The sequence below is a fragment of the Polypterus senegalus genome, chromosome 15 (genome assembly GCF_016835505.1).
Source record: "Polypterus senegalus isolate Bchr_013 chromosome 15, ASM1683550v1, whole genome shotgun sequence".
NCBI lineage: Eukaryota > Metazoa > Chordata > Cladistia > Polypteriformes > Polypteridae > Polypterus > Polypterus senegalus.
In genome coordinates this window covers 51,941,377-51,966,920 of record NC_053168.1, presented here as the reverse complement: position 1 = coordinate 51,966,920, position 25,544 = coordinate 51,941,377, and the positions used below count along the sequence as shown (strand labels likewise).

The 25,544-nt window shown below is 36.7% G+C and overlaps 1 protein-coding gene across 1 annotated transcript; it reads left to right on the top strand.

Moving 5' to 3' along the window:
* Positions 1-213: 213 nt before the first annotated feature.
* Positions 214-24,761, top strand: fam221a (family with sequence similarity 221 member A). The gene is made up of 7 exons (XM_039737388.1): positions 214-504; positions 4,887-5,060; positions 6,762-6,952; positions 12,513-12,719; positions 17,623-17,718; positions 22,971-23,065; positions 24,230-24,761. The coding sequence occupies exons 1-7, from the start codon at positions 440-442 to the stop codon at positions 24,317-24,319; spliced, it is 918 nt and encodes a 305-aa protein (XP_039593322.1). The 5' UTR covers positions 214-439; the 3' UTR covers positions 24,320-24,761.
* Positions 24,762-25,544: the final 783 nt, after the last annotated feature.

The following is a 25,544-nucleotide window of genomic DNA, read 5'->3' as shown; positions in this document are numbered from 1 at the left end:
TTTCTTAAGGTCATGTGATGAAAGTAAAACTTAAAGGTGCATGAAAGTCACTCTGACGCACAAAGAATAAAGCTGATTGCTACGTAGGTTTTTTTGCTTTGCACACCATTACTTTACAGCGCTGCCTGCAAAATCATTACGCTGGCTCCTTTTTCAGTTCTGCGTAGATGTGCTTAAAAGAGTCAATAGAAGAGGTGGGAAATTCGGCGCAGGGTGTAGTTCCCCAGATCACCCCTAGGTTGGCGTGTGAAGTGAGTCCCGAAGCCTTAATCTCTTATCTCGTTTTTTCTTGGCGCACTCACCGCGTCGCCTAGCAACGCAACCACAACTCTCACAGGTTAGCTTGACTGCTGAGACTTTGAGGCCAAGCCGAGTGAAGAGGACCGGTGATCAGGGAGCACCCGTGTTGTTTAATGGTCTGATACGTCCTGCGTTTACAATGCAAAGGATATGCCTCAGCAGTGATGCGGCAGCAGCAGTAGACGAATACCTGCTCTACAATAGGTGTGTAGACAGCCCTTTCTCGATATCGCACTTTAAAGTACTGTACTCTCCGTTCGTGGGGATAGAGGTTTAAACAGCTTTTAATTGCAACGCATACGGTTCACGCTTTCAGTATAGAATATTGAGTATAGGTATGCATATATACAGTTTAATACCTCTAATGAGCCATTCATTTCTTGATTTATAAGATTAATCACCACCATAACCGCCTGACTTCTGTGTACACATGGATAATATGCGAGCTACAAACAAAACCATATTAATCTCTCACCTTCGCGATCCTAAGCATATCATAACAGCAGTGTGTTAAAATATCCCTCACAAGTGTAATTGTCACCCCTGAGACAACGTTCACAGTTGTTGGTTTAAGAGGTATTGTGGAAACTCTCAAGAGCCGTCGGTTACCAAGACTGATTCAGGAGTGCCTCATTAAGATGATCCTATAAGCGAACATTCTGTTTACTTTCTAAGTGGTGCAGTTTGTCCTTGGATAATCGTAAAGAGGCCACAGTGAACCTTACCATTCTGTCTATCTATTCAACCATACATTTTTGATCAGCAATTCTGTCTTGCTGTTTTTATGTACTTATTATGTTTAATAGGCCATTAATAGGAGAAAGGCAGGACTCTTCTGGCCACAGCAGTGAATTCTTTGGACCAAGCAGAATACATCTGAACCACAAAATAAGAAACCGAAACTCCAAATAAGTACTGTTATAATGTAAGAAATGTGGTTTGTGTGTTTTATATCTAACTCCAGTTTTTAAAGATCTGACTTTTTTCTTTTTATTCCATAATTATAAAGAATACGTTTATTGTTTGTTTAGCAATGATTAACTAAGGATCCAGTGTCCTGGTTTCAGTTCCTCTGGTTGTTGTTTGTGTAAACTTTACATGTTCCATTTACTTCTGTACAGGTTTTAATTGAGGTATTCTAGTTTTCCTCCCACATCTGTAAAGATGTACAGGTTGGGTATTTAGTAACCCCAAGTTGACCTGTATGTGAGTTTGAGTGAGTCCTGTGCCTGACACTGCCAGAATGGACTTTGGCCTACTGTAACCCTGCCCTCAACTAGATAATATAGGCTGGATAATAGATACTTTATATATATGCTTTATGTTGCCTCCAGACGTTAAGAGGTATGGTTGTTCCTGCCCACATTAGAATGGACTTAATAAAATGTAATGTAAACAACTCTAGAGGTGGCATGCTTGTTGTTACCAGATGCATTGCTGGCAAAGTCTGAGAGCTTTTGTTTATTTTCATGTACAATTGTTTCTAGAGTTTACAAAGAATGGTACAATACACAAAATACTGTACAATAAGCTAAAAGAAACAATGCTAAAACTCAAATAGCTATTCTTTGTAAGGGCATCTCCAAAAACACAGCTCATTGTACTTTGAAGCATGTGATCTACAGCAGCAGAGAAAACCAGGCCAGGTTTCACTTCAGACAACAAAGAACAGGAAGGCAAGTGTACTAGGCCACATGCCCATTTAAATGAGATAATCAAAAGACTTAATAAATATTAGCTACTCATAGAAATATAAATTTCTGTAGTGATATACTGATTGTAGGGTCAGAATTTTACTTATGGACAGCATTAATTAATCCACGGATCAATGCTACCTTGTGTCAACAGTATGTAGTGGTGTAGGTAGTTTAATGATTTGGGGAATATTTTCTTGGCTAATATAAAGGGCATTTCAAAGCAGATTGAACATCAGTTGAATGTTATGGCATGCTTTATCACTTTTCCTAACCATGTGCTTCTCTTTATTGTTGCCAATTATTCTTTTTTTTCAAATGGGTGTTTCCAACTGGATAATCAGGCATGTCACAAGGCAAATATTGTGACAAGATTCTTCTCCACACATGACTGAGTTCAAGTTACTCCAGTCGCCTGCATAGTCCTCATATCTGAGCTTTTGCAATGGTTCGCAGCATGAATGTGTTGCCAGAAAATATGCAGAAACTGCTTAATTTGTATTTGAATTGGCACAAACCTAAATTCCTGAAGAATGTTTCCAGCAGCTTGTTTAATACGTGCTTTGAAGAATTTAGGGGCCTCACCTGATAAAAAGCATTTACAATTGAACCGGATTTAATGTTCCCATTTTTAGCATTTTCACACATTTAATATTTTTTGGATGCTGTTGTTGACATAAAATGGCTCTTGTCAGAAAGAGCACAAGTCATCTAGGCTGCTTTCATGTTGAAGCTAAATCCTTTCAGAAAATTGAGAATGAGAAAAATGAGAATTCAATTGCAGTGTGAATGTGGTCACAATATTGAACATGTTGGTTTAACAGCAGCACAGTTGCTATCAACAACACTGTGATGTTCATGAAAAACAATAACAATCAGGAACAATGAAAAATACCTGGACACTTCAAACAGGATCATAACTATTAATCCTAAAAGCAACTTCAGTGAAAATATGCATTAAAATAAACCCCTCTGAACACAGTGAATCAAAACTTGTACTTATGTCATCCTGAGAAATATTTGACAATTTTCTACATTTAACCCTTTAGAATGCCTAGAACTTGGATGTTCTACTCTATTTAAACTCATCTGTCTCTTTACTGATTTCAGACATTTTTTCAAAGACCAAAAAACTAAACCTGTGGTGTGCCTAGTCAATTTGTTGCAATTTGTGGGAGAAACTACTCCCCCATTAAAATAACATCAATGAAATATATTGAGACTATAGTGTTTTTATTTATTTACTGTATTTCTTTTCAATTCTTTTCCTAACTTATTTTTACCTGGGTCTGGGACTTTCATGTTGCCCAGCACATCTTTATAAATAAGTTCATGGTCATCTGCAATGAGAAAAGGTGGGCAAAGAGAGGAAGCCTTTTTTATTGTGTTCGCCATAATGCTTGATTCACCTGACATTCAGTAATCTGCTCCATTGATGACACTGGCATCATTTTGTGAATTGTCTCTTTCACTGATGGTTTAAGTATACATTACTGCTGGTAGTTTGCTAGTGGCCTACTATACCAATTACTTGATTAGACATTTTCTTTTCCTTATCTAATGTAACTTTCTCTTGTCTACTAGCTAATATATACAGATTTCAAGTATTATCACAGCCACCTGTTTAATTGCCTGAAAACGTCATATAAGATGTGACAGACCAGTATCTCTTAGCCTAAAAATAAACAAAGTTTTCTCTTTTTTCAAAAATGAAATATATATATATATTTGTGTCTGCTCATCACTACTTATGAGTATTTGCTTACATTTAGGTAGAAAGATATGCAGAAAAAAGTGACTTAAGGAAAATGGAAAAAATTAGTTCATTCATTTAAATCCATGGCATGCTGCTCTAAATACAAAGTATCAGAAGAAAAAATGGCAACTAAATAAACAATTAGATTAATTAGAATTAAAAGTGAGCCATTGATTTGTTAAATTGGTTGGAAGAAAAACCCAAAACTATAGGGGTACACAATAACTAAACTTAAAAACCATTGGTATTATTGCAGGGTCTACAACTCCAGTCCTGGAGGACCACAGTGAATGCAAGTTTTCATTTTAACCCTTTTCTCAATTAGTGACCTGTTGTTGCTGCTCATTAACTTCTTTTGAATTAATTTTAATTGACTTGCTGTTGAAGACTCAGAACCCATAATTATTTCTTTTTCCTTAATTAGCAGACAAACAATGAACCAAAACATGACCAGCAAACTGTTTCCATCATACAATATACAAGAAAGATGAAGGTCTCAGGAATGTTGATCTTCTTAGATTCCCAAAACATTTTAACAGTGCTCTTAGATTAGAGAAAATCAGAAGTTTTGTAAATGTATGCCATTGCACAATGAGAGCAGCAACAAGCCATAGAATAAAACAATGGATTTACTTAACAACAAGAATCAGTGCCTAATTATGCAACTGGTTGGAGTGAAATTGGTTGGAGTTTGAGGCCCTGACTTAGTTGGTCTTCTGTTGGCTCACTCACTTCAAATTTCATTTCTGTTTGGGTACCATTTAAGGCAAGAAATGAAGCAATTCAGAAGAGTGAATCTTAAAAAACAAATCAATTAAAATGAACTAAAAAGGAGTTGGTTAGCAGCAAAACTGGTCACCAATTAAGGAAAGGGTTAGAATGAAAACCTGCAGCCACTCCAGACCTCCAGGACTGGTGTTTGAGGCAACCGGATAGTATCTCTTTGACGATTCAATAGAAAAATAGACTGCCTGTGGTACAAAATGTTTTTCAACAAAGCCACAAAATTTTTGCCCCTTTCTTTATGTAAACATGTTTGGAAAACAAATCAATGAATAAACAAATTAACACAATCACATTCAGTTATTTCCTGCATTGATTTCTATTTATGATGTCACAAACACATTATTTTCTAGGATTGTAGGAGAGGATGATGGGGGAAAGCTATTTACTCCTGAAGAATATGAAGAGTACAAGAAGAAAGTTTTACCAGCTCGACTGATGAATAGATTGTATGTTTCCTGGGGTGTTCCATCAGGAATGGATTGTAAACTTGTTGGACCAGAGACACCCTGCTTCTGCAATCACAGGTACTGTATGGAGACCATATACAGTATATGTAGAAATCCTTTAGTCTTTTATTGCTTAGTAAAGTATAATATTATGTTCATATAATATTACATGACGGTGGGGCACTTAGCTCTGTATCTAAGTTTTTGCATATTCAAAGAAAATACTACAACTTCAGAAAACATTTTGGTTATGGCTTTTTTTGTTACTGACTTCTGTTACAGCCTTTTCACTTAAGATTCTTGTCATGTACTTTGGTTTAAGACACTAGTTACTTTGATTCCCCAGTTCTGAACCTTGTCTGCTCCTGTACTTAATTTGTCTCCTGGTCTTTTCTACTGATAATACAAAATATACATGTATTCTCCAAGGTATGAACTTTAATAGCTTGATGGGTAATGCTAAATTGAACCTGTATGGGTGTGCAGATGAAATAATAAATGATTGTGTACTATCATAGTTTCAAATATTTGTTAAAAAGTTCCATACTTTATATGCATTATATTTGGAGACAGTGTGATGTAGTGGTTAAGATCTTGGACTACTTACCCTGAGGTTGTGGGTGCAAATCCCGCTACTGACACTGTGTGACCTTGAGCAAGTCTCTTGGCCCCCCGTGCTCCAATTGGAATACCAAAAAGAAATGTAACCAATTGTATCATGAATGTTATAAGTCACCTTGGATAAAGGCATCAGCCAAATAAGTAAATGCAAATGCACAAGAATACTTGCAATGAACTGGTGCCCTGTCCTGTGTGTGTTGCTACTGGGGTAAGCTCCAGCCCTCTTCAACTGTTACAGGAAACTGACAAAAATGTAGTTAACTTAAGGATGCAAACCATATTAAACGGAAGTACTTCTAAATAGGTGTGGCGCTTGAAATAATAAAGACTATCACATCCCAGCCTGGTTAAGTTCTGATAGCTCTATTGTGAGTTGTGAAACGAATAAGGTAAATGTCCAAATTTTCCAATTTCCAAAGAAATTATAAGTGTTCACATTCATCTTATGATGCAACATTTCTGTCCTGATAGAAGTGGAATCTTTCAGGATGACAGTCCTCCCATCCTTAGGACATTCTAAACTGATAACTTTAAATTGATCTTTGGAAGTCTTACCATAAAGGAAATGATAAATTCAGAGTCTTTAGAAAATGTTATTGTGGAGAACTCTGCTTCTAAGTTGAAGTTCAGTCAAAAATACCCTGACCCCAGCTCATTGTGAAAACATTCTTAAACATTCCAGTAATATACCTAAAAAATAGTTCAACAAAAATGTTATGGCAAGATCTAAAGCAGGCATTGCATGCAAGTAATCCAGAAAGTCTGGAAAAAAGAGGCAGCAGATCTTAAGGAAGAATTGCCAATAATTTTTTAAAACAGAAGGGAAAAATTGTGATTCTGTTGTTGTATCTGCTAAATAGCACATATGGAACTGGTGAGTGATCTAAATGCAGAATTTTTGGCAATGTGAAGCCTGTGCCAACATCCTGTACTATAACACATGGAACAGTATATACATTTTTATTTTGAATTGCTATCAGAGAATATTGTCATAATTGTGAAAATTTACCTTACTTTTTTTACACGATGGTATAGGCAAAATTGAGAAAGTTATCGATGTAGCAGTATTTTTAAAGTGAATGAAATATCCTGATACGCTAAAATATATGTTGCAATAAGAATATGTTAACCTTCCTGTTATATTCTATTTTTGACTAGATACAAACAGCATAAAACTGACTTTGAAGAGATTCCAAAAGACCGTCCAGTTTTGCTTCCTTGCCGCGTGCGAGGTTGTCAGTGTGCATCTTACAACTTCGTGCCACAAAATGGGTCACAGACAGTACGATGTAGGTGTAAGCACTTTCCTCATGAACACAGTGAGACTGGAGGCTACAAATGCAAAAAATGTAAGTCTTTTAGTTAGTTTTTTTAACTTTCTTTGATATATGCTTCTAACTTTTCTTTGATATATGCTTGTAACTGTTTTACAAAGTGGGCATTATCCATTGTTGATAGTCTTCAGTGGCCTGTAAAGAGAGCAGATGCAACAATGATGCAGAAAGCCAGCTGCCTCCCCCTCCATCTGTTTTTTAGGTTAAACACTTAAATGAATGGCTAAACTACAGCTTTACCAACATTTGGTCAGAATGCTTTGAGTCTGATATATCAACAAGAGGTGTTAATCAAGGATGAGCTTACATGTCTGCAGAGACACCTTCAGATAAAAAGACACCTAAAGGAAAATTAATTGTAAGCCTGAAACTACAGGCTGAAATCTGGCTGAATCTGATGGATAAAATAATGTACTTATAAACAGGCACTCGATTGGTAATTGGAAAGGAACATGATCCAATTATCACAAAAATGTTGCTCACTTCAAGAAGTATAAAAGCTAAACTTTGTATAAAGCCACGCACATTATCATGGCAGCTTCACACTGTGCATACACAAGTTTCTGCTCAGGTTTACAAATGGGTGGCACCCAGCAAAGCAATGCTAATGTTTCTGTGGTCTTTCTTTTTTAGATTCACATCCATGATGCATGCTGTATCAAATACACCAAAATTAATTGCATATTGTTTACAAATTTAAGTCTCTTGATTGTAATCATTCTGTAACAATATAATAGTGCATGGAATGGCCAAACTATTCCAACTACCATAGCTGCTTTAGCGTTGTTCGAAGACATAGCAAATTTAAGAATTAGAAGAGAGTGCATATTTATAGATGATGATGACTGGCTTCTAAGTCGATTTCGATTTTCAAGAGCTATCCTGTTGGAGCTGTGTGCTGAACTGGTACTGGCTTTACATAGGCAGACTTTGAGCTCTAACTGTCCCTTTGCAAGTTCTCACCACCCTTGGGTTTTTCGCCACAGGAGCTTTTCAACATGTACTTGCTGACCGAGTGGGTATTTCGCAATCATCACTTAAGTCACACCTTGCCAGCTGTATGGGATAGTATTATCCACTTGTCATCCAGATATGTATATAAGATTTCCTTACACTGTGGCTGAACTGACAAACATCATACTGCAATTCTCAGCAATGTCTGGTTTTCCAAATGTAATCTTAGCAGTCAACTGTATATACATTGATATTGCAATGGCGCTGGACAAGTTACATTAGCCAGGAATGAAGCACCAAAAGAATGAGCTGGCATTACATCATCTATAGCAGGAGAGCCTATAAAAATGGCACCTTTGCACAGTCGCAGGTATTTTTCCCAACTAGTGTGACAAAAGGCAAGTAATCCTTTTAAGGATAGCGAGTCATCTCAAAGAGCCATGTAAGGATCAGAGAATCTATCCGTTGTGGCGCTCGGCACAGACTCTACAATATAAAGGTGTCTTCAGAGAATTAATTTTCTATTCTAAATAGAAAGTATTTCCACTCTATTAATATGCTGCTCTGCAGTTCAAAAAAAGTGTGTCACATTGTGCAAGCTTGTAGCATGTTGCATAATGTGGCACACAATCATGACTTCCCCATACCGGTAAGATGATTCTGACACGCCAAATGATCAGCAAAATCAGACAGCGTTACAACTTTGTTTGAATGTAATTAGCAGAATGTAAAAACAGGTAATCAGATGCAACATTTATTTTTTAACCAATTCTTTTAATTTGTTGTCAGTATCACATAGTATAACCCTAGTATTCCTTAGTTCATTGCACACACCTCTTACAGCATTGAATGTTGCATTTGGTGACTCCATAACAGTGTCTATCAGCACACAGCCAGATGGTCGCCCAGTGGTTTCTGAGGCAGAGGTGTGTAAGCATCCAGTGCCCGAAGATGTGCTGGGCACAGCAGCACCATCACCACCTGGAGTTGCAGCCTTGACATGGGGATCAGCTTTTGTACTATTGCCCGAAACAGAATAAACAGATTGTGGGCTGTTTTTCCTTGCCTGAAATTCTTCTTGTTTTGTGTGTTTTTGCCATTGTCTTTTAACAAAACACTCAATGGAAGGGGCTATTTATATTGATTTGCATATTTAAATATGAAAATTTTGGGGCAGAATTCGGGGTGGGGCTGTAGGCTTTTGCATGTGCTTTAAAATTCATGTTGATTGGGATTTATAAAGGGAAACTGCATGGAACTTTCCTTATGCACAGTTTTATGCATCTGAATTTTTTGTGCATACACAAATTTCTGTTTTTGTCCATACACCATGTTTTAGTGTGAATTGTATGCACAATGCTTTGCATTAGGCCCCAGAAGCTACATCTTCCCTCAGAAATAGGTGCATTTATCTCTTCTATCTCTTAGGAAAGGAAGGAAGCTGAGCCACTCTCTTGGTAGTAAGAAAGTACATTTTTGGGCAAGGAAGCTGCTCTTAGTTGAACCATGGAGCAGGACATTCTACCTCTAAGTTCCATTATTCTAAGATTAAGTTCTGTGCCAGAGACTGTGGACTATGGAGAGACAACAAGCCATACTTCAAGAAGGGAACTTCAGTTCCTAAACTCTCTTGCAAAACAGAATCATTCTTTTTTATGACCTTGAAGAGGTCAGATAGGCTAACAACTAGCTGATAACATGTACCACAGTAAAGGACCATGAGGCAAATTCAAGAAATGCACTTCAAAGCAAACAAAGCTCTTCATTTGAACCCAGGGCAATGGCACACAACACCACACAGTATCTGTCCTTAAAGGCTGGTTATCGTAAAACTCTTTATCTGAACCTAAACAAATTACAACTCTAAATAGATTGTAAACAGCAAGCTAAGAACATACATTTTCATTTTTGACTATTACTGTGTCAGGTAAATGTCTAACTTTTACAAGGGTTTGGCTAAATGGACAACATAAGCCTTTAATCACAACATAACAGTGCAGCTATTTCTCACCCATTTTTAGGCATTTAGAACATAGGGCATGCTGATAGTGACATTGCATTGAAATTTCAGAAGTATAATACTAAACAGAAGGCTTTTAAAACCACAAGCTTCAGAAAACTTCTAAATAGACAAAATACAACCAGCCTCTTATGTGTTATATATTTGTCTGACTTGCATATCATCGTTTATGCTGTTGGATAAGTAGTTATCATATGGTAGTGAATCATTAACTTGTATTGTTCTGTTTATTGAAATGTGTGTGCTTCAGTAACTGTGATATACAGTAGGTTTAACAGCTGAAAAACCCATCTGTAGAGAAAGGTAAGGCAAATAAAGTGGGGGCCTTATTAAACTGGCTAATTACTTGTTGACACTGCCAAAAGCAAAACCATTAATTAATTGATTGATTAATGCCAAGTGACTATTCTAACTCACACACACAAAATTTCCCACACACTTACAGTGCTGTGATTATACTGTAACTAAATTTTAGTACTGTGCAGTCTTTAGGAATATTGAAGTTGAACCCAAACTCAAAAATAACATCAGAAAAACCAGTAAGGCAATTTATTAACACAATAGAGTTTCAAGTGTTTGTACAATACAATACAATACAATTTATTTTTATATAACTCAAAAATCACACAAGAAATTCTGCAATGAGCCTTAACAGGCCCTGCCTTTTGACAGCCCCCCAGCCTTGACTCTCTAAGAAGACAACGAAAAACTCCCAAAAAAAACCTTGTAGGGGAAAAAAGATGGAAGAAACCTTGGAAAAGGCAGTTCAAAGAGAGTCCCCTTTCCAAGTAGATTGGGCATACAGTGGGTGTCAAAAAAAAGGGTGTCAATACAATACAGTACAATACACAGAACAGAACACAAGTAATCGTCAATACAATATAATAGTGCAATAGAAATAAAAGTGCAGAGCAGAATTTAACAGTAGATGATATCACATAATACGATTTGGTAGATCAAGAGGAGTAACAAAATACATAGTAATGCACAAAAAAAAATTATCTGACACTTTGGTTCTTGATGCAAAAAATAAAGACCCAGGACTGAGCCATGAAGTTGCTGGTCCTCTTTCCCTTTCACAGCTACCACAAGTTACTCTCCTCTTCACCTCCCTCAGCATTGTGTTTTAGATTAACCTGGTCGGTCTTTCTCTTTGCGAGGGTAGCATTTTCAACTACTTAGCACAGTGCTGTTAACTCATCATTTTTGTAGAGAAGAAGGTGCCTTGCACCATCCTGCCAGAACAGGTTTGGGCCCCAGCCTTGAGTCAGCTGAGTGTTCAGGATGTCTTCACAGAATTCTATGAGCCATCCATGAAGAACTCCCTTTGACAAACTCAGCATCTTTGTAGTCCCACACACTTGTCAATAATGTAAGGGCTAGACAACCTTTTAGAGGCCTCGTAACGTGAAAGAGAAGACTGTGAATAAGTCAGTATGTTTACCTGCTGCCAACTATCACTCTGGATTAGCTATTTCTGGAATCTTTATTTCTTCCTGTACTTCCATTTTATGGAAACTTTACCTAGACAGATTAACATTTGAGTCCCATAGTGGGATATTTGTAACCAACTGCTATGACAGTTCTGACCATGCCAATCAACTTCTTAAATGTCTCAGTCTTATTTTAACACCAAACTGTCTGACTAACTACTGTCCAATTCTCGAAGTCTGATCTTCTCTCTTAACCTCCTACCAGATACAGTAACATTGGTTTATATTCTGGTAGTTTTGAAGTGTCAGGTTTTATTTGAGCTTTGTTGAAAACAAAATCTGATAGTGGCATGATTGTACGTTAGTCTGAAAGGGTGGACAGAAAACTAAAAGTTGACCTTAACCAACAGAACCAGTAACAATCTGTCTGAAACAAAAACAAACTATAATTTATATAAACTGCATTTTAATAACATTAGGATGAAGTGAGCTCAAGAAGACAGAGAGAACTTAGAGACTTAACATAAGAAAAAATCAAATTATAGCTGTGGTTGGAAAATCACATGTTGCTTACCTACCATCATATCTCAAGCAGTGCAAATGTGCACTAGCTGTATGAATTATTGTTACGTGTTGAAAAGTGGCATGTAGAATAATAAAAATCCGTATATGTCAATAGGATTAGGACAAGCACTAAGTTCCAACCTATAAATTGTTGTTCAAGATATTAGAGAAGGATGAACAAATTAACAAAATATAAAAAATAAGTAATTGAGATTCATGATTATTAGCTAAAAGCTAAAAGCATTGTTTCTGTGAGTGCAATTTTTGTTTTTAATTTTATAGGAGTATAACAACATTATTAATATAGCACATTTTCTTGTAAAAAGTGTAGCCCAAAATGCTTTTCACTAAGTAAAAAAAGTACAGCTACAAAGATAAAATAAAAATAAGAAATGGAGGAGTCCTTAGAAGAATTAAGCATTATTTAAACTACTTTTGATCATAGATTTCAAGCCTCTATAATGGCAAAGTCAGAGTCCAAGTAAATTCTCAAAGATATTAAACTTCTCTGTTTTGGAAAAACTCTTTATTTTAAAATCATATTCTGACATCTTACTTTTTAAAACAATCATTAAGTTTTTCTTGTATTTTATTTTTAATTCAGGTTCAAATTGCACTGGATTTCATAGCCCATTTACTTGTGGTTGTGGCCAACCTGCCTCTGCTCATGAGACAATTGTTGAGACAAGAGAAGAACGGTTGGCTCGTGGCAGACCGGTAGGCAAAAGTGTTCCTTATGCTGCAATGGGTGGACTGACAGGGTTCAGCTCTTTGGCTGAAGGTTACATGAGACTTGATGACAGTGGCATTGGTAGGTATTGGTGTTTCCAGACTAAGGAAAGAGAACAAATTCAGCAGAGGCAATGCAGGTTTATTAGAATTAAGTAAATGTTTAAAATATGCCTACTCTGCTTATTTAACTCTTAGTACATCTGACCTAGTGTAGTGTCTTTATTATAAATATTCTCTTTTTTGATGAAATGTTCAAAGAAGTCTTGAAGTAAAAGTATCAAAGGATGTTTGTATTAATGCTACTGTGTGTTTTAAATTGTAATGTTAATATTCAGATAACAGTTTAATTAGTAAACAGCAAACATTTGACAATTAAAAAAAGCAATACTTTAAAACAAACCACATGAAATATGTGTTATTATTCCAGCTTTATGAAAGGTTCAGTATAAGTAAAGCCTAGTATAATGCCAAGGGCAAAGTGGACATTGTCCAATTTTCTTCCACTGTATTACATACAATGACTGAAGTGGGTCTCTAAAAGAATCCTCCTTAATAAAACCCCTGTGTGCATCCAGGTGTCCGTGTGTGTGTGTGTCTTCTGGTGAAGTGCGCATGCGCAGGGCATGTTCAGTCTCTCCCTCTGCAGAGAGAGAGAGAGAGAGAGAGAGAGAGAGAGACGCACACAGGCACGTGCGCGAGAGAGAGAGACACACACACATACACAGGCGCGCAAGATACACACAGACACACACACAGGCGCGCGAGAGAGACACACACACAGGTGCACGAGAGAGAGAGACACACACACAGACACACGAGAGACAGACACACACAGGTGCACGAGAGAAAGAGAGACACACACAGACTCATTAAAAAAAAGTGTTTTTAGGGAGCGGTTCGCAGCGCTATAGTGCAAACTCTTGCAGTGTTAGTTTTCTCTGTTGTTCAAAGTTTTCTCACTGTTATTCAATGTTTTTACATTTAGTTTACTATTACGCTGTGCATTCTATGGTATAATTAACTATATTTGTGCTTAAAAACTTAAAAAAATATATTTACATACAGTTTGTACGGTCTGGAACGGATTAATTGTATTTACATAAAATCCTATGGGGGAAATTACTTCGGTTCACAACCAAATCGGGTTTTGGCCAGAGTTTTGGAACAAATTATGGTCGTGAACTGAGGTTCCACTGTATTACTGTCAGAGAAAATTACAGACACACAATACAGTGATGCATATTACATCCACATAGAAAGTTCCCTTGCCATTTAATATAGACTCTTCCTACTGATGTTTATGCACTACTGTTCTAGCACCCGTTATTGTAACGGGCTAAATGTCTAGTGATTTTATAAAATGGCTTTATAATGTACTGGTTAAGCCTCATCTGGAATACTGTGTGAAGTTTTGGTCTTCAGGCTACAAAAAGAACATAACAGTGCTAGAAAAGGTCCAGAGAAGAGCGACTAGGCTGATTCCAGGGCTAAAGGGGATGAATTATGAGGAAAGATTAAAAAAGCTAAGCATTTTCAGTTTAAGCAAAAAAAGATTAAGAGGTGACATGACTGAAGTATTTAAAATTATGAAGGGAATTAGTATAGTGGATTGAGACTGTTATTTTAAATTGAGTTCGTCAAGGACACGGGGACACAGTTGGAAACTCGTTAAGGGTAAATTTCACACAAATATTAGGAAGATTTTCTTTACACAGAAAACCATAGACACTTGGAATAAGCTACCAAATATCAAGGTAGACAGTAAGACTTTAGGGACATTCAAAACTAGACTTGATGTTTTTTTAGAAGAATTAAGTGGATAGGACTGGCGAGCTTTGTTGGGCTGAATGGTCTGTTCTCGTCTAGATTGTTCTAATGTTCTAATATTTTAAATTGTCCATGGAGATTATGTGTGATTTACTATGTAGAAAGAGTCTTCAGCAATATATGCATTCACATTTCACCACAAATTTTGCCAATTTAGTAACATAATTCAGTTTTTCATTGATTTAAAAGCTGTCTATACGGATGCCTGGCTGGTAAGATTTTGCCAAGTGTAATAACACTTACCCTGACGAATCCCAGAATCAACTGGGAAAAATGCAGAGGGTCCTGCCTCCACTCTGCACAGCACTCACAGTACCACTGTACAGGCCGGCCATGATATCCAGCAACCTCGAGGGGATCCCGCAAACCCTCAGGATGTCCCACAGGGCAGCTCGATCAACTGAGTCGAACGCTTTGTGAAAATCGACAAAGGCTGCAATATTTTGCATATTCATGTTTGCGCTGTGTTCTTGCTCCTACTCTGTTCAATGCTTGTATGGACTGGGTGTTGGGCAAGGTCATGGGGTCCAGCAGCTGTGGGGCATCTGTTGGTGAAGAAAGATTCACAGATCTTGACTTTGCTGACGATGCTGTGATCTTCGCGGAGTCAATGGAGGCTCTGACCGGGGTGCTCGAGAGACTGAGCGAGGAGTCTGTCTGGGCCTGCGAGTGTCCTGGATAAAAACCAAGCTCCAGGCCGTTAATGACCTCTTGGGCACAGCCATCAGCAGTGTGTCTGTTTGCGGAGAGAGTGTTAACCTTGTTGAGAGGCAGTGACATTCATTTCTCTGGTGACTCTTCCTATGAAGTCAGTAGACGGATTGGGAGAGCATGGGGGGTCATGAGGTCGTTGGAAAGGGGTGTGTGGCGCTCTCGATATTTATGCAAAAGGACGAAGGTCCAAGTCTTTAGAGTCCTGGTGCTTCCTGTCTTGCTATATGGTTGCGAGACATGGACACTATCCAGTGACCTGAGACGAAGACTGGACTCCTTTAGTACTGTGTCTCTCTGGATAATCCTTTGGTACCGTTGGTTTGACTTTGTGTTGAATGAGCAGTTGCTCATGGAGTCCCGAATGAGGCACATTACCTGCACAGTGAGAGACAGCGTCAGTTATGGCACTACGGCCATGTGGCGCGTTTCCCCGAGGGTGATCCAGCTCGTAAGATCCTCATTGTTGGGGACCCGAGTGGCTGTACCAGGCCAAGGGGTCATCCACGTAACTCCTGGCTGCGGCAGATAGAGGGTCATTTTCGGAGGGTGGGACTGGAACGTGTGTCTGCCTGGGGGGTTGCAAACCGGGATCCCAAGTTGTTTCTTTGTGTAGTGGGTGCGGCAATGCACTGTACCAGTGCATGCTCCCCAACTTGACTTGACTTAAATGACACTTAGTCAAGTTAACTAAGCTAGAGTAACTTTGTACACACAGCATCCTGAGGAGAGTGAAAAATTGATAAAGAGAGAGTGAGCCACTAATACTTACAATGAGCAACTTGACATTCCAGTGTGGGAAGGTGCAGGCAGGGTTATTGTTGGCAATTAAAGGGCAAAATGTGGGGGTCACCATTGCACAAAAGAGAGAGAGGGAGATAGTGTGGTTGTTTTGATGGATGAGACATCCCTTTCACTTACTGGGTTGACCACCCATTACCCACTGGGGTAATATAACACCAGGGTGTGGGTGAGCCATATTTTTCTGACTTGTTCAGATTCTTTATGGAGGCATCCAGTACACTTGCAAGGATTTCTTCCCCTACCAATCAGACAGCATTGGAATCAGTATTATTTTTAATCTGTGTAAAGCAGTTTTCAGAGAATTACCAAATAGTATAATATTGCATAGCGAAAATATGTTGTGTTATTTTAATACACTAGTGGTCCTCCAACTTGCAGGGAAAATTTGGTGGTTGGTGGCAGGATTGACTCTTGAAAAACTTCACGCAGCTCTGAAACGGCAGACAAGACTCCTTGTGTCTGCCTGGTGGGGTTGCCAACTGTGATTTCGAGCTGTTTTTTAATGCAGTGGGTGTAGTAATGCACTGTACCAGTGCATACTCCCCAAACTGACCTGTATCTTAATACTACCTTGTTTTCTCTATGTTGTATCTTACTTGATATGGGTTGTAAATGAGGATAAAGATTAAATTGAATTTCATATGCAATTTTGTATCATTAAATGTATGCTCAGTTGTTCTGAAACATGCTTTCTGTAGACTTATAATACTAATAAAATGGAGAAAAACAAAAAAAGTAAGGGTATTCAAAATCACTGATTAATTGAATATCACATTTCTAAACACCACACATCTAACCCGAATTTCACAAGTTCAATAATCTTTTCTCAAACATATTGTACCAGCAAAAGTTTGGTCAGGGTAGGGGATAGGAGATATGCTCTTTTAGTGTCAACAAAAGTAAGTTGCAGTTCAAGTCTGAAAATGTAGCACTTGAATCATTAATAATAGTAATTGTTTGATTTTGATTCATTTTATTTTTTGTTGAGATTTACAAAACGTCATCCTGTGAGTCAGCAGTTTAATTCTGATTTAACCATCTAACAGTCATCTTTTTTCCTTGAGGCCTAGGCTAATTTATTTGACAGCTAGGATTTGGTTTGTTTAGATAAGTGATTTAAAACTAATCTTGAGTATTAAGTATTTTCAACAGTGCAGCCTTCCATTTTATGTAAACACCTGATCATCTTAGGGCATGTAGTTTTTAAGAATATTGCTCCACAGGTTGTTGGATACTGGCCTTGGATCTCTCATTCTAATATTTCAATCAATATATTTTCTAAAATGATAATTCCTTTTCTTATTTAAAGAATTTTCATTCTTCTTCTTGAATTAAAAACGAAATGTTGACAGGATCCTGAATCTGAATGCAAACATGAAATTTGAAGAGGTTATTCTGACAAGTAAACTAGTGATGGATCTGAAGATTGTTTACTTGAAATGAAATTCGATAAATGAAGGAATCCAATACTCTACAGTTTCTAAAAGACACAGTAATACAAAGTTGAAGTTACATACCTTAATTGTAGTTTGCAATATAAATCTTCATATAATGTTGCATACTATGTCAGCAATGTGATCTACAGGTGTAGGATATTCTTAATAAGATCCATCTTTTTAAAATATTTCATTTTCTTCTAGGAGCCCCATCCATGGACCTTCTTGACACACCAGGAGGAGCTATAGACAACATGTTCATTCAGACTTTTAATAGGCAGAATTCTCCTACATGTGAAGGTAAGAAAGCAGTGAGTGCTGTTCTCAAGGCATTTACTAGGGAGGAAATTCAAAATGGAATTTCAATAAAATTCTCTTAAGCCACCACCAATCTACATTAACTGATATTGAGGTATAGTTATAAATTAATTTATTTTACTTCCAATATGGTTTTGTACTATTATGGTGCATTTTTATTGTAGAAACTAATAACAACGTCTGTGATCTTGAGTTTTTGGAGTGATCTATGCTGTCCAAAGGTCATTTGAGAAATATTATCAGAAGCTTAATTTTCCTAATAGAGTTACCCGTGGTATCCACATGCTATGGGAAATAGATATTTCCTTGTGGGTAACTATACATTAACACCATTTTAAGTAACAGGTCCCAGTAGAAGAATTCGGAGGTAACTTTTTTTATCAGATTTCGACAACTTCTGAAGTAGCAGTGATTGGATAAAATTAAAAAAAATAATTTCAAGATCAACTAGAATTGTAGCTGAAGGTTGCATTGTATTTGGATCATAAAAAATTTAGAGCCATTCTTTGATTGCTTTTTGTGTATATTAAGCTGCCTTTAAATAGTAGCCTTACATTTTTTCCAAAATTGCGAAAAATAAGGTGGGAGGGTGTGATTTCTCAAATTGTAACTTGGAACAACTCAATTCACAAGTGAATACAGCATATGCATAAAGGCCAGAAAAAGAATCATTCAAAATTACCTTTCCTCATGGTACCACACCATTAGGGCTAGGCCTGTTAGTGGTAAAACCTGTGAGTACTTCAATGCTTTGACGCACCATGGGCAGGAAAGTAGTTATTAGTTAAGGTGGTTGGCTGACAGGTCAGACCTGCTCATCTAGTTGTACCATTGACTCTGCCTTTTCATATGTCTCTCAGCCTTGATCTGCTCTCACCTCCCTTTACACCTAGATCTTTTCAGTTTTTTTTTTTGTATTAGGCTTTGGCCATCTTTATTGTTTGAGTGCCGATTATGAAATTAAAAGCTAGTAAGTAAATAAAATGTGAAATTTAAAAAAATGAGTACAGTAAACTAGCAGCTTAACTGAAAGTGGCTGGACTGAAACTTGACCAAAGTGCAGCCCGTCAAGATCTGAGTTTGTCACCCCGGTGGTAAACCATCTGAGAGGTATACTGTAGGTGGATGGTCAGAAAACCCTCTACTCTAAGACACTTGTGCAGACTAGGAAGTGTTTCTTGACACAAATGGCGCTTTTCCACTGCATAGTACGGCACGACACGGTTCAGTTCAGCTCACTTTTGGGGTTTTCCACTGGGAACAGTACCTGGTACCTGGTCCTTTTTTTAGTACCATCTCAGCCGAGGTTCCAAGCGCGCCGAACCGTTACCAAAACGTGACGTGTAAACTCTGCTGGTCACTGATTGGCCGGAGAAAATCGTCATTACTGCGTCACTGGCTATTCTTTTCTTTAAAGGTACACACACGCGGAAGTTTGTGTCCCGTCTCTCCATCGCTGGACGCAGTTTGTTGCATAAGTGGATGAATGTTTCTTCAGACATTCAAAAGTTCTCCAGCCACTGAGTGTTTGTAAAACCGGGAACAATCACATCCCACCACTCTGAAGCACGGTTAAATGTCCAAACAGATGGTCTGTTGCGGCGACTTTTTTGCAAAATGTGGAAGATCTGTAATATACAGAATCAGCATTTTAATGTTACACTGGCAGTTAAGTTCATTTTATGCTTTGCAACAGTGATAAAAGTTAGCTAGTGATGTGCTTTTTTTAGATGCTTACCCTTGCGCCGTCGAGCTAAAGTATTGTCGTTGTCTGCGTGTTGTTGTAAAAGTTCCACGGTGTCACGGCAGTAGAGGCGGCAACTATAACGACACGTGAATAATCCTGCCCACTCTAAAGCGGTACTAAACTGCAGTCGAAACGCAAACCGAGCCGAACTGAGCCGAACCAAGGTGAGCTGTACTGAACCGTGCTGTGCCGTACTATGCAGTGGAAAAGCGCCTTAAAGACTCATGAGAACCTGGTGGGAAAGACTAGTGAGCCATACATTTATTATGTGTAAAAAGTAACTGGACAAGATATCAGGACAGCTTTGCTCTTAGCTAACCAAACAACCCTGATGGACTAATTTGTTTCTATTTGTTTGTGAAAGTTCTTGTTTTCTGTCTATTTTTGGAACTCACAAACCACCTAAAGAACTATTTCTCAGATTCTCCTAGAAGCTGTTTTTACATGAAGAATTCAATTAATTAGGCAGATAGTCTTGTACACAAGAAAAAAAAAGAAATAGTTGTAAAAACTACTTTTACTTTTTGCAAGGTAGCAACATGTTTTTATTACTGTCTTTCAGGTCATTGGTTAGGATTTCCTTAAGTGATACCTTTCAACAGTTGCAGTTAAATAGCATAATTGTGAAGTGATTGACTCTGCTGCTTCACTAATGTAAACTTTGAGCTACTTTTTGTATGAAAATGTGCTAAATAAATAAATGTTGTTGTTGTAATGTCTTTTAAGTTTTTCTGGCTGTCATACATGTCCTAGAATCAAAGGGTAATTTACATATGTCATTTTAATAGTGGGTAAAAGGGCAGAGCATCCCTGTGACTGGTTACTTGTCTTTGGTGAAGGTGGCCAGTGCTCTAATCCAGAGGTTTTCAAACTGGGTGCCATGATCCCCTGGGGTCTTGGAGTTTTTTCGGGGAGGCGGGGGGGGGAGCAGCAAAATCCACTCCAGTTTTAAAGATTGTCTTTACATGGTTTCACATTATTTTTAAATAAATGTAACTGAAAATGTTATGCAATTGTTTAATGAAAGTAGCTCTGTATCAGTGTAGTTATAGATGAGTGCCGCTGTTTTTCGCCAGAGTGCAGGGTAATATGCCTTAAATAACAACATTTATTTATATAGCACATTGTCACACAAATGGTGTAGGTCAAAGTGCTTTACAAGATGAAGAAAGAAAAGTTTATAAAAATAAGATTAGGCAATTCTAAGTAACAATAAAGTAAGGTCAGGAGGACAGAAAAAACAACAAAAAAAAAAATAATAATACACCACCACAATAGACTGTGTAATGTGTATAATTTCACAATGTACATAATCAAATAGGTTTTTATATTTTCATACTTATTTGCCCTAAAAAGGTTATTCATTATGGATTAATGCGGTAGACTTTAAAACTAAAAGATGCCAGTTCAATTATTATTTCAACCTCACTGTTTGACCCCTAAAAAATGACTTAAACCTGCTTGTTCTTCAAGTATAAAAAATATCTATAAAAAGATGTAGCTTATCTTATTTTGGAAGTTGCGTGGATAAAGGCATCACCCCAATATGTAATAGTAATGAAGTATGTTATGTCAATTACATGTGTGCATGGGAGTGATAAAAAACAATCTATAAAAAGAAAATTCAGTCACTTTTTTAATGTTTGGTGTCCTCTAGTGGTACAATCAATCAATTACTTATACCACAAATTTATTTATTTATTTTTGCAATATTCACATTTTAATATTCACCATATAACATCAGAAATACCACTCTTTGTATACTTCATTTGCACTGCTTGTCTGAGTAAAACTTTGACATTTTTTTCTTATTATGGAAAATAAACTGCCTACTAAGGAATTATTAATACAAGCAAATGTGGTTTAAGTAGGAGGATGAAGATGGATTTTTTTTTTTCTGAAGACTTTTTAATTTGTTTATCCAGCTCAGAGTCACAGAGACACAGTGCCTGTCATAGCAGCATGGATGCAGATTGAAACCAACCCTGAACAGAGTCTTAGTCTATAACAGGGTACATTCACATGTACATTTATTCTGGACAAATGTAGAGTTGCCAGTTAATCTAAGAAACACATTTTTGGTGTAAGAGGAAACCAAAGTATCTAAAGGAAAATCCATATTGAGAGCATGCAAAATCCACCAAGCAATGCCATGATCTAGATTCAAATGCAGGACTCTAGTGCTGTGAAGCAGAAACAGTAATTACTGGGCTCTTCTGATTTTCCTTGAATTAACATTTTATTATAGTCGTCCGATCGATCAGTTTTGGCCCAAAAGGAATAGTAACAGGAAATTCATCTTTTATAGATGCTTTAATTTGGCTTAATATACTGTACTTGGAATAATGTGTGTTTTAATTTTACACTACATTTTGATTTTTTTTCTGCAAACCAAACCACACCAAATGCTATTAAGTGGGGTTCCCCATCTCTGGCCCTGGAGGGCATAGTGGCTGCAGGTTTTCATTCTAATGCTTTTCTTAATTGGTGACCAGTTTTTGCTGCTAATTCTTTTCTTTTTATTTAATTGACTTGTTCTGAATTGCTTCATTTCTTTCCTTAAATGGCACCCAGACAGAAATGAAATGTGAAGTGAGTGAGCCAACAGAAGACCAACTAAGTCAGGGCTTGAAACTCCAACCAGTTGCTTAATGAGGCACCGATTGTTGTTGTTAATTAAACCCGTTCTTTAAATCCATGGCTTGTTGCTGCTGCCATTGTGCAATAGCATATGTTTCTGGAATTGCTGAATTTCTCTTTTCTAAGATTTCTGTTAAAATGTTTTGGGGACCTGAGCAGAGCAGCATTCCTTAGACCTTCTTTATTTTCAGATATTGTATGATGGACACAGTTTGCTGGTCCTGTTTTGGTTAATTTTGTATCTCACTATTGTTTGGCTGCTAATTATGGAAAAATATACAATTAAGGGGCCCAAGTCTTCAAGAGAAAGTCAAATAAATTTAATTCAAAAGAAGTTAATTAGGAGCAAAAACAGGTCACTAATGAAGAAAAGGGTTAGAATGAAAACCTGCATCCACTGGGGCACTCCAGGACCAGAGTCGAGGACCCCTGCCATAAAGCAATGTTAAAAATTCAAGGAAATGTTATTAACTAAAAAATCAATACATTATGTAGTATATATATGTGTGTGAGCACCAATGTGAACAAGGGCTAAGCATGAGTGATGTTGATATGAGTGGGATTGATCTGCCACTTTAATTGTCAGTATTGTCTGTTCTTGCAAATACATTATTTTATGTTTCAGGTCATTTTGCTATTTGTGTAATAAACTATGTTACTCAGGTGTTCTGTGTGAGTAAACAGTGTCTTTTTATGGGCAAAAAAATAGATCATTAATTGTCATAACTCAGAAGTATGAAGTATTTCTGCTTTGGTAAAGATTTTTTGACGGGTTGCTTGATGGTTCATTCTAGTAAATAATATAAGAAATAAAAGATTTATGATGACATGTGGCATTTTTTTGCAGGTAAAAACTTAGATACAAAGGCACAGGAAACTGTCTGCAGGCGTATTTCCGAAGAAGAAGATATGGCTTTTTTTGAAAGACGATACCAAGAAAGGGTGACAAATGATGTTACTGTCCAAATGTTTAAATCGTGTGCACCTATTTGTTCCAAAATTGTGTAGCATGTATAATATTTTAAAAATATATGCATTAAGTACAATTAGTTTTTTTAACTATTATTCTTGATTTATCAAATTCTTTTTTATGGAATTATGGTAGTGTAGTGGTTAGGGTTGTTGCCTCATGTCCTGAGATCCATCCCATTTATTACCTGTGTGGAGCTTTTCCAGTTCTCCCAGTGTTCATCTGACATGTCAATGCAGAAAGCCTTTGGTTCTCTGCCACCAGGTGACAGAAAATACAAGTTCAAAAATGAATAGAATGGGTGCATTTTCTCTTTTTTAATTGCACATAGTTCTTCAATGTGTTAATATGAATTGTGTATTCATTTCTGTCATTTCGTCCTTTAACATACAACCAGTGTTCTCTGTTTATTTCATAATGAGCCTAGAAGGTGCTGAACTGTACAGGGTCCTCCATAAGTAAATGGCCATTTGTTTGTCCATTTTTGAACTTGCTTAGTCCAGTTCAAGGCTGGGAGAATGGATCTTATTCTGACAACACAGAATAATGACACTCATTAGTTCTACTATCCCAGAGTCTAGTAAATCAGAACGTGGCCTACAAATGCAGTTCTTGTTGCATAAGTGCCATCACACCCACCTACTGCTACTGTGGATGGTGAACTCAGATGTCAGCGTTCTGTGGCTTAGGGGATCAATAATGAGCTGAGGGGGCTAAATGTGTTAATCCTTGAACTTCTGTGTTTTTCCATTAATTGTACACATAAAAGAACTAGGAATGTGTAAAGTTAGATTTTGTTTTAGTTTTTTTCCATTACGGTCTTCATGGCATCTTTTTATACTGATCATGAGGCTAAGGAGTGTTGACCATCATAAATAAAATGCACCTTTTGGACAGTTGATCCTTTAAAAAGAGTAAAAACTGAATTGTAATATGCAATTTGTCATTTTCATATGTGTGACTGTTTGCTAATTTACGGTCTCAGTTGGTGATGTTAACTTTTAGTATGAGTTCTACTTGTACTTCTGTTGAAATATTGGCATTTACCATAAAAGCAGTGTAACAACTACAGTGAAAATGTAGTCTTCCACAAACTGTCCATTTTCATAAATTAATACAGTTCTTTTTTTCCCTAGCTGAAAATGGAGAAAATGGCAAAACAGCAAAAGGCTTCTAATTTCAAAGGAAAATTGCCTAACAGAGTTACTTCTCAGCCAAAGAAGTAAATTTTATTAAACTTCCCAAGATGGATATGACGTCTGCTTCTATTTCTATTTTAAGAATAATTAATTTGCTGTTTACTCAACAACTTTGACATTAGTTTTCATTTTGTCGTATTTTGCTTCTTGATATCTCTTGGTAATTTCTATTTTTCTCACAGTAATTTTCTTGTTCACAGAGTACATAAAATAAAACCTGTTTAGTATTTTTCTATGGGAAGCATTTTCATATTTTTACTTTAGATGTGTTTATAACTCAGACAACTTTTTAAAAATAGTTTCACAGGCAAGAAGATGGATTGGTATTCCTGAATATCATCAGTTACACTTAATATGTTTGCCCATTTAACCATTTATTTAAATCCTTTTTCTATGTTTATTTAATTTCATATTGTTTTCTTGCCAGAACTATTTGTGCTAATAATAATAATATTATCAAAAGCCCTAATAAATGTGTACTGTATAAAATTGTAACTTTCGAACATCAGAGATTATTTGAGTCTAATTATTTTGGTCATATTAAGCTTCTGGAGTTATGCAATTTTTATGATGTTTGTCTTTTAATGCAATGCCATTTTGGTTTTCCCATTTATGCTGCGAGTTTTTGGAACCACTACTTTGATGCATTGCTTGGTTGTGATTGGTGTGGTTCTGGAAGTCAAGCAGCACGATGTCACCAGTGCAACACTTTAAATAGCTAGTGCTGCATGCCTGACGCAGAGTACAGTTACAGTATATTGTGAATTCTTTTTTTTTTTAAATTTTATTGATTTTATTGTAATTATTCCATACAAACAGATACATTTTTACAAAAAATAGGATTGAAAACAAATCAACCCTCACCCATGAGAAAGAGCATGGCCAACGAAGTAAAACTTAAAGCTAGTAAAAATTAATAAAGTGATGAGTTTAATAAGCGGATAAAGATAAATGGAGAAGAAAAAAGAAATGGGAAGAGAATCTGTTTTCTCAGTGCTTTAAGAGCTTATTCTAAAATATTATTGATTAGATCCTGCCAGATTTTGAAAAAGTTCTGCCCTGATCCTCTAAGTGAGAATTGATTTTTTCCAATTTCAAATAATGCGTTAAAATTACTTAAAAAAAATAAGGCAACAAATTGCAAGCACTATTTTTGAGTAGATTTAATATACTGCATTATTGAGTAAACTTAATTTATTAATTAACTCAAATTTACCTAAAATAAATTAGTTTGATTAAATATACTGCTCAA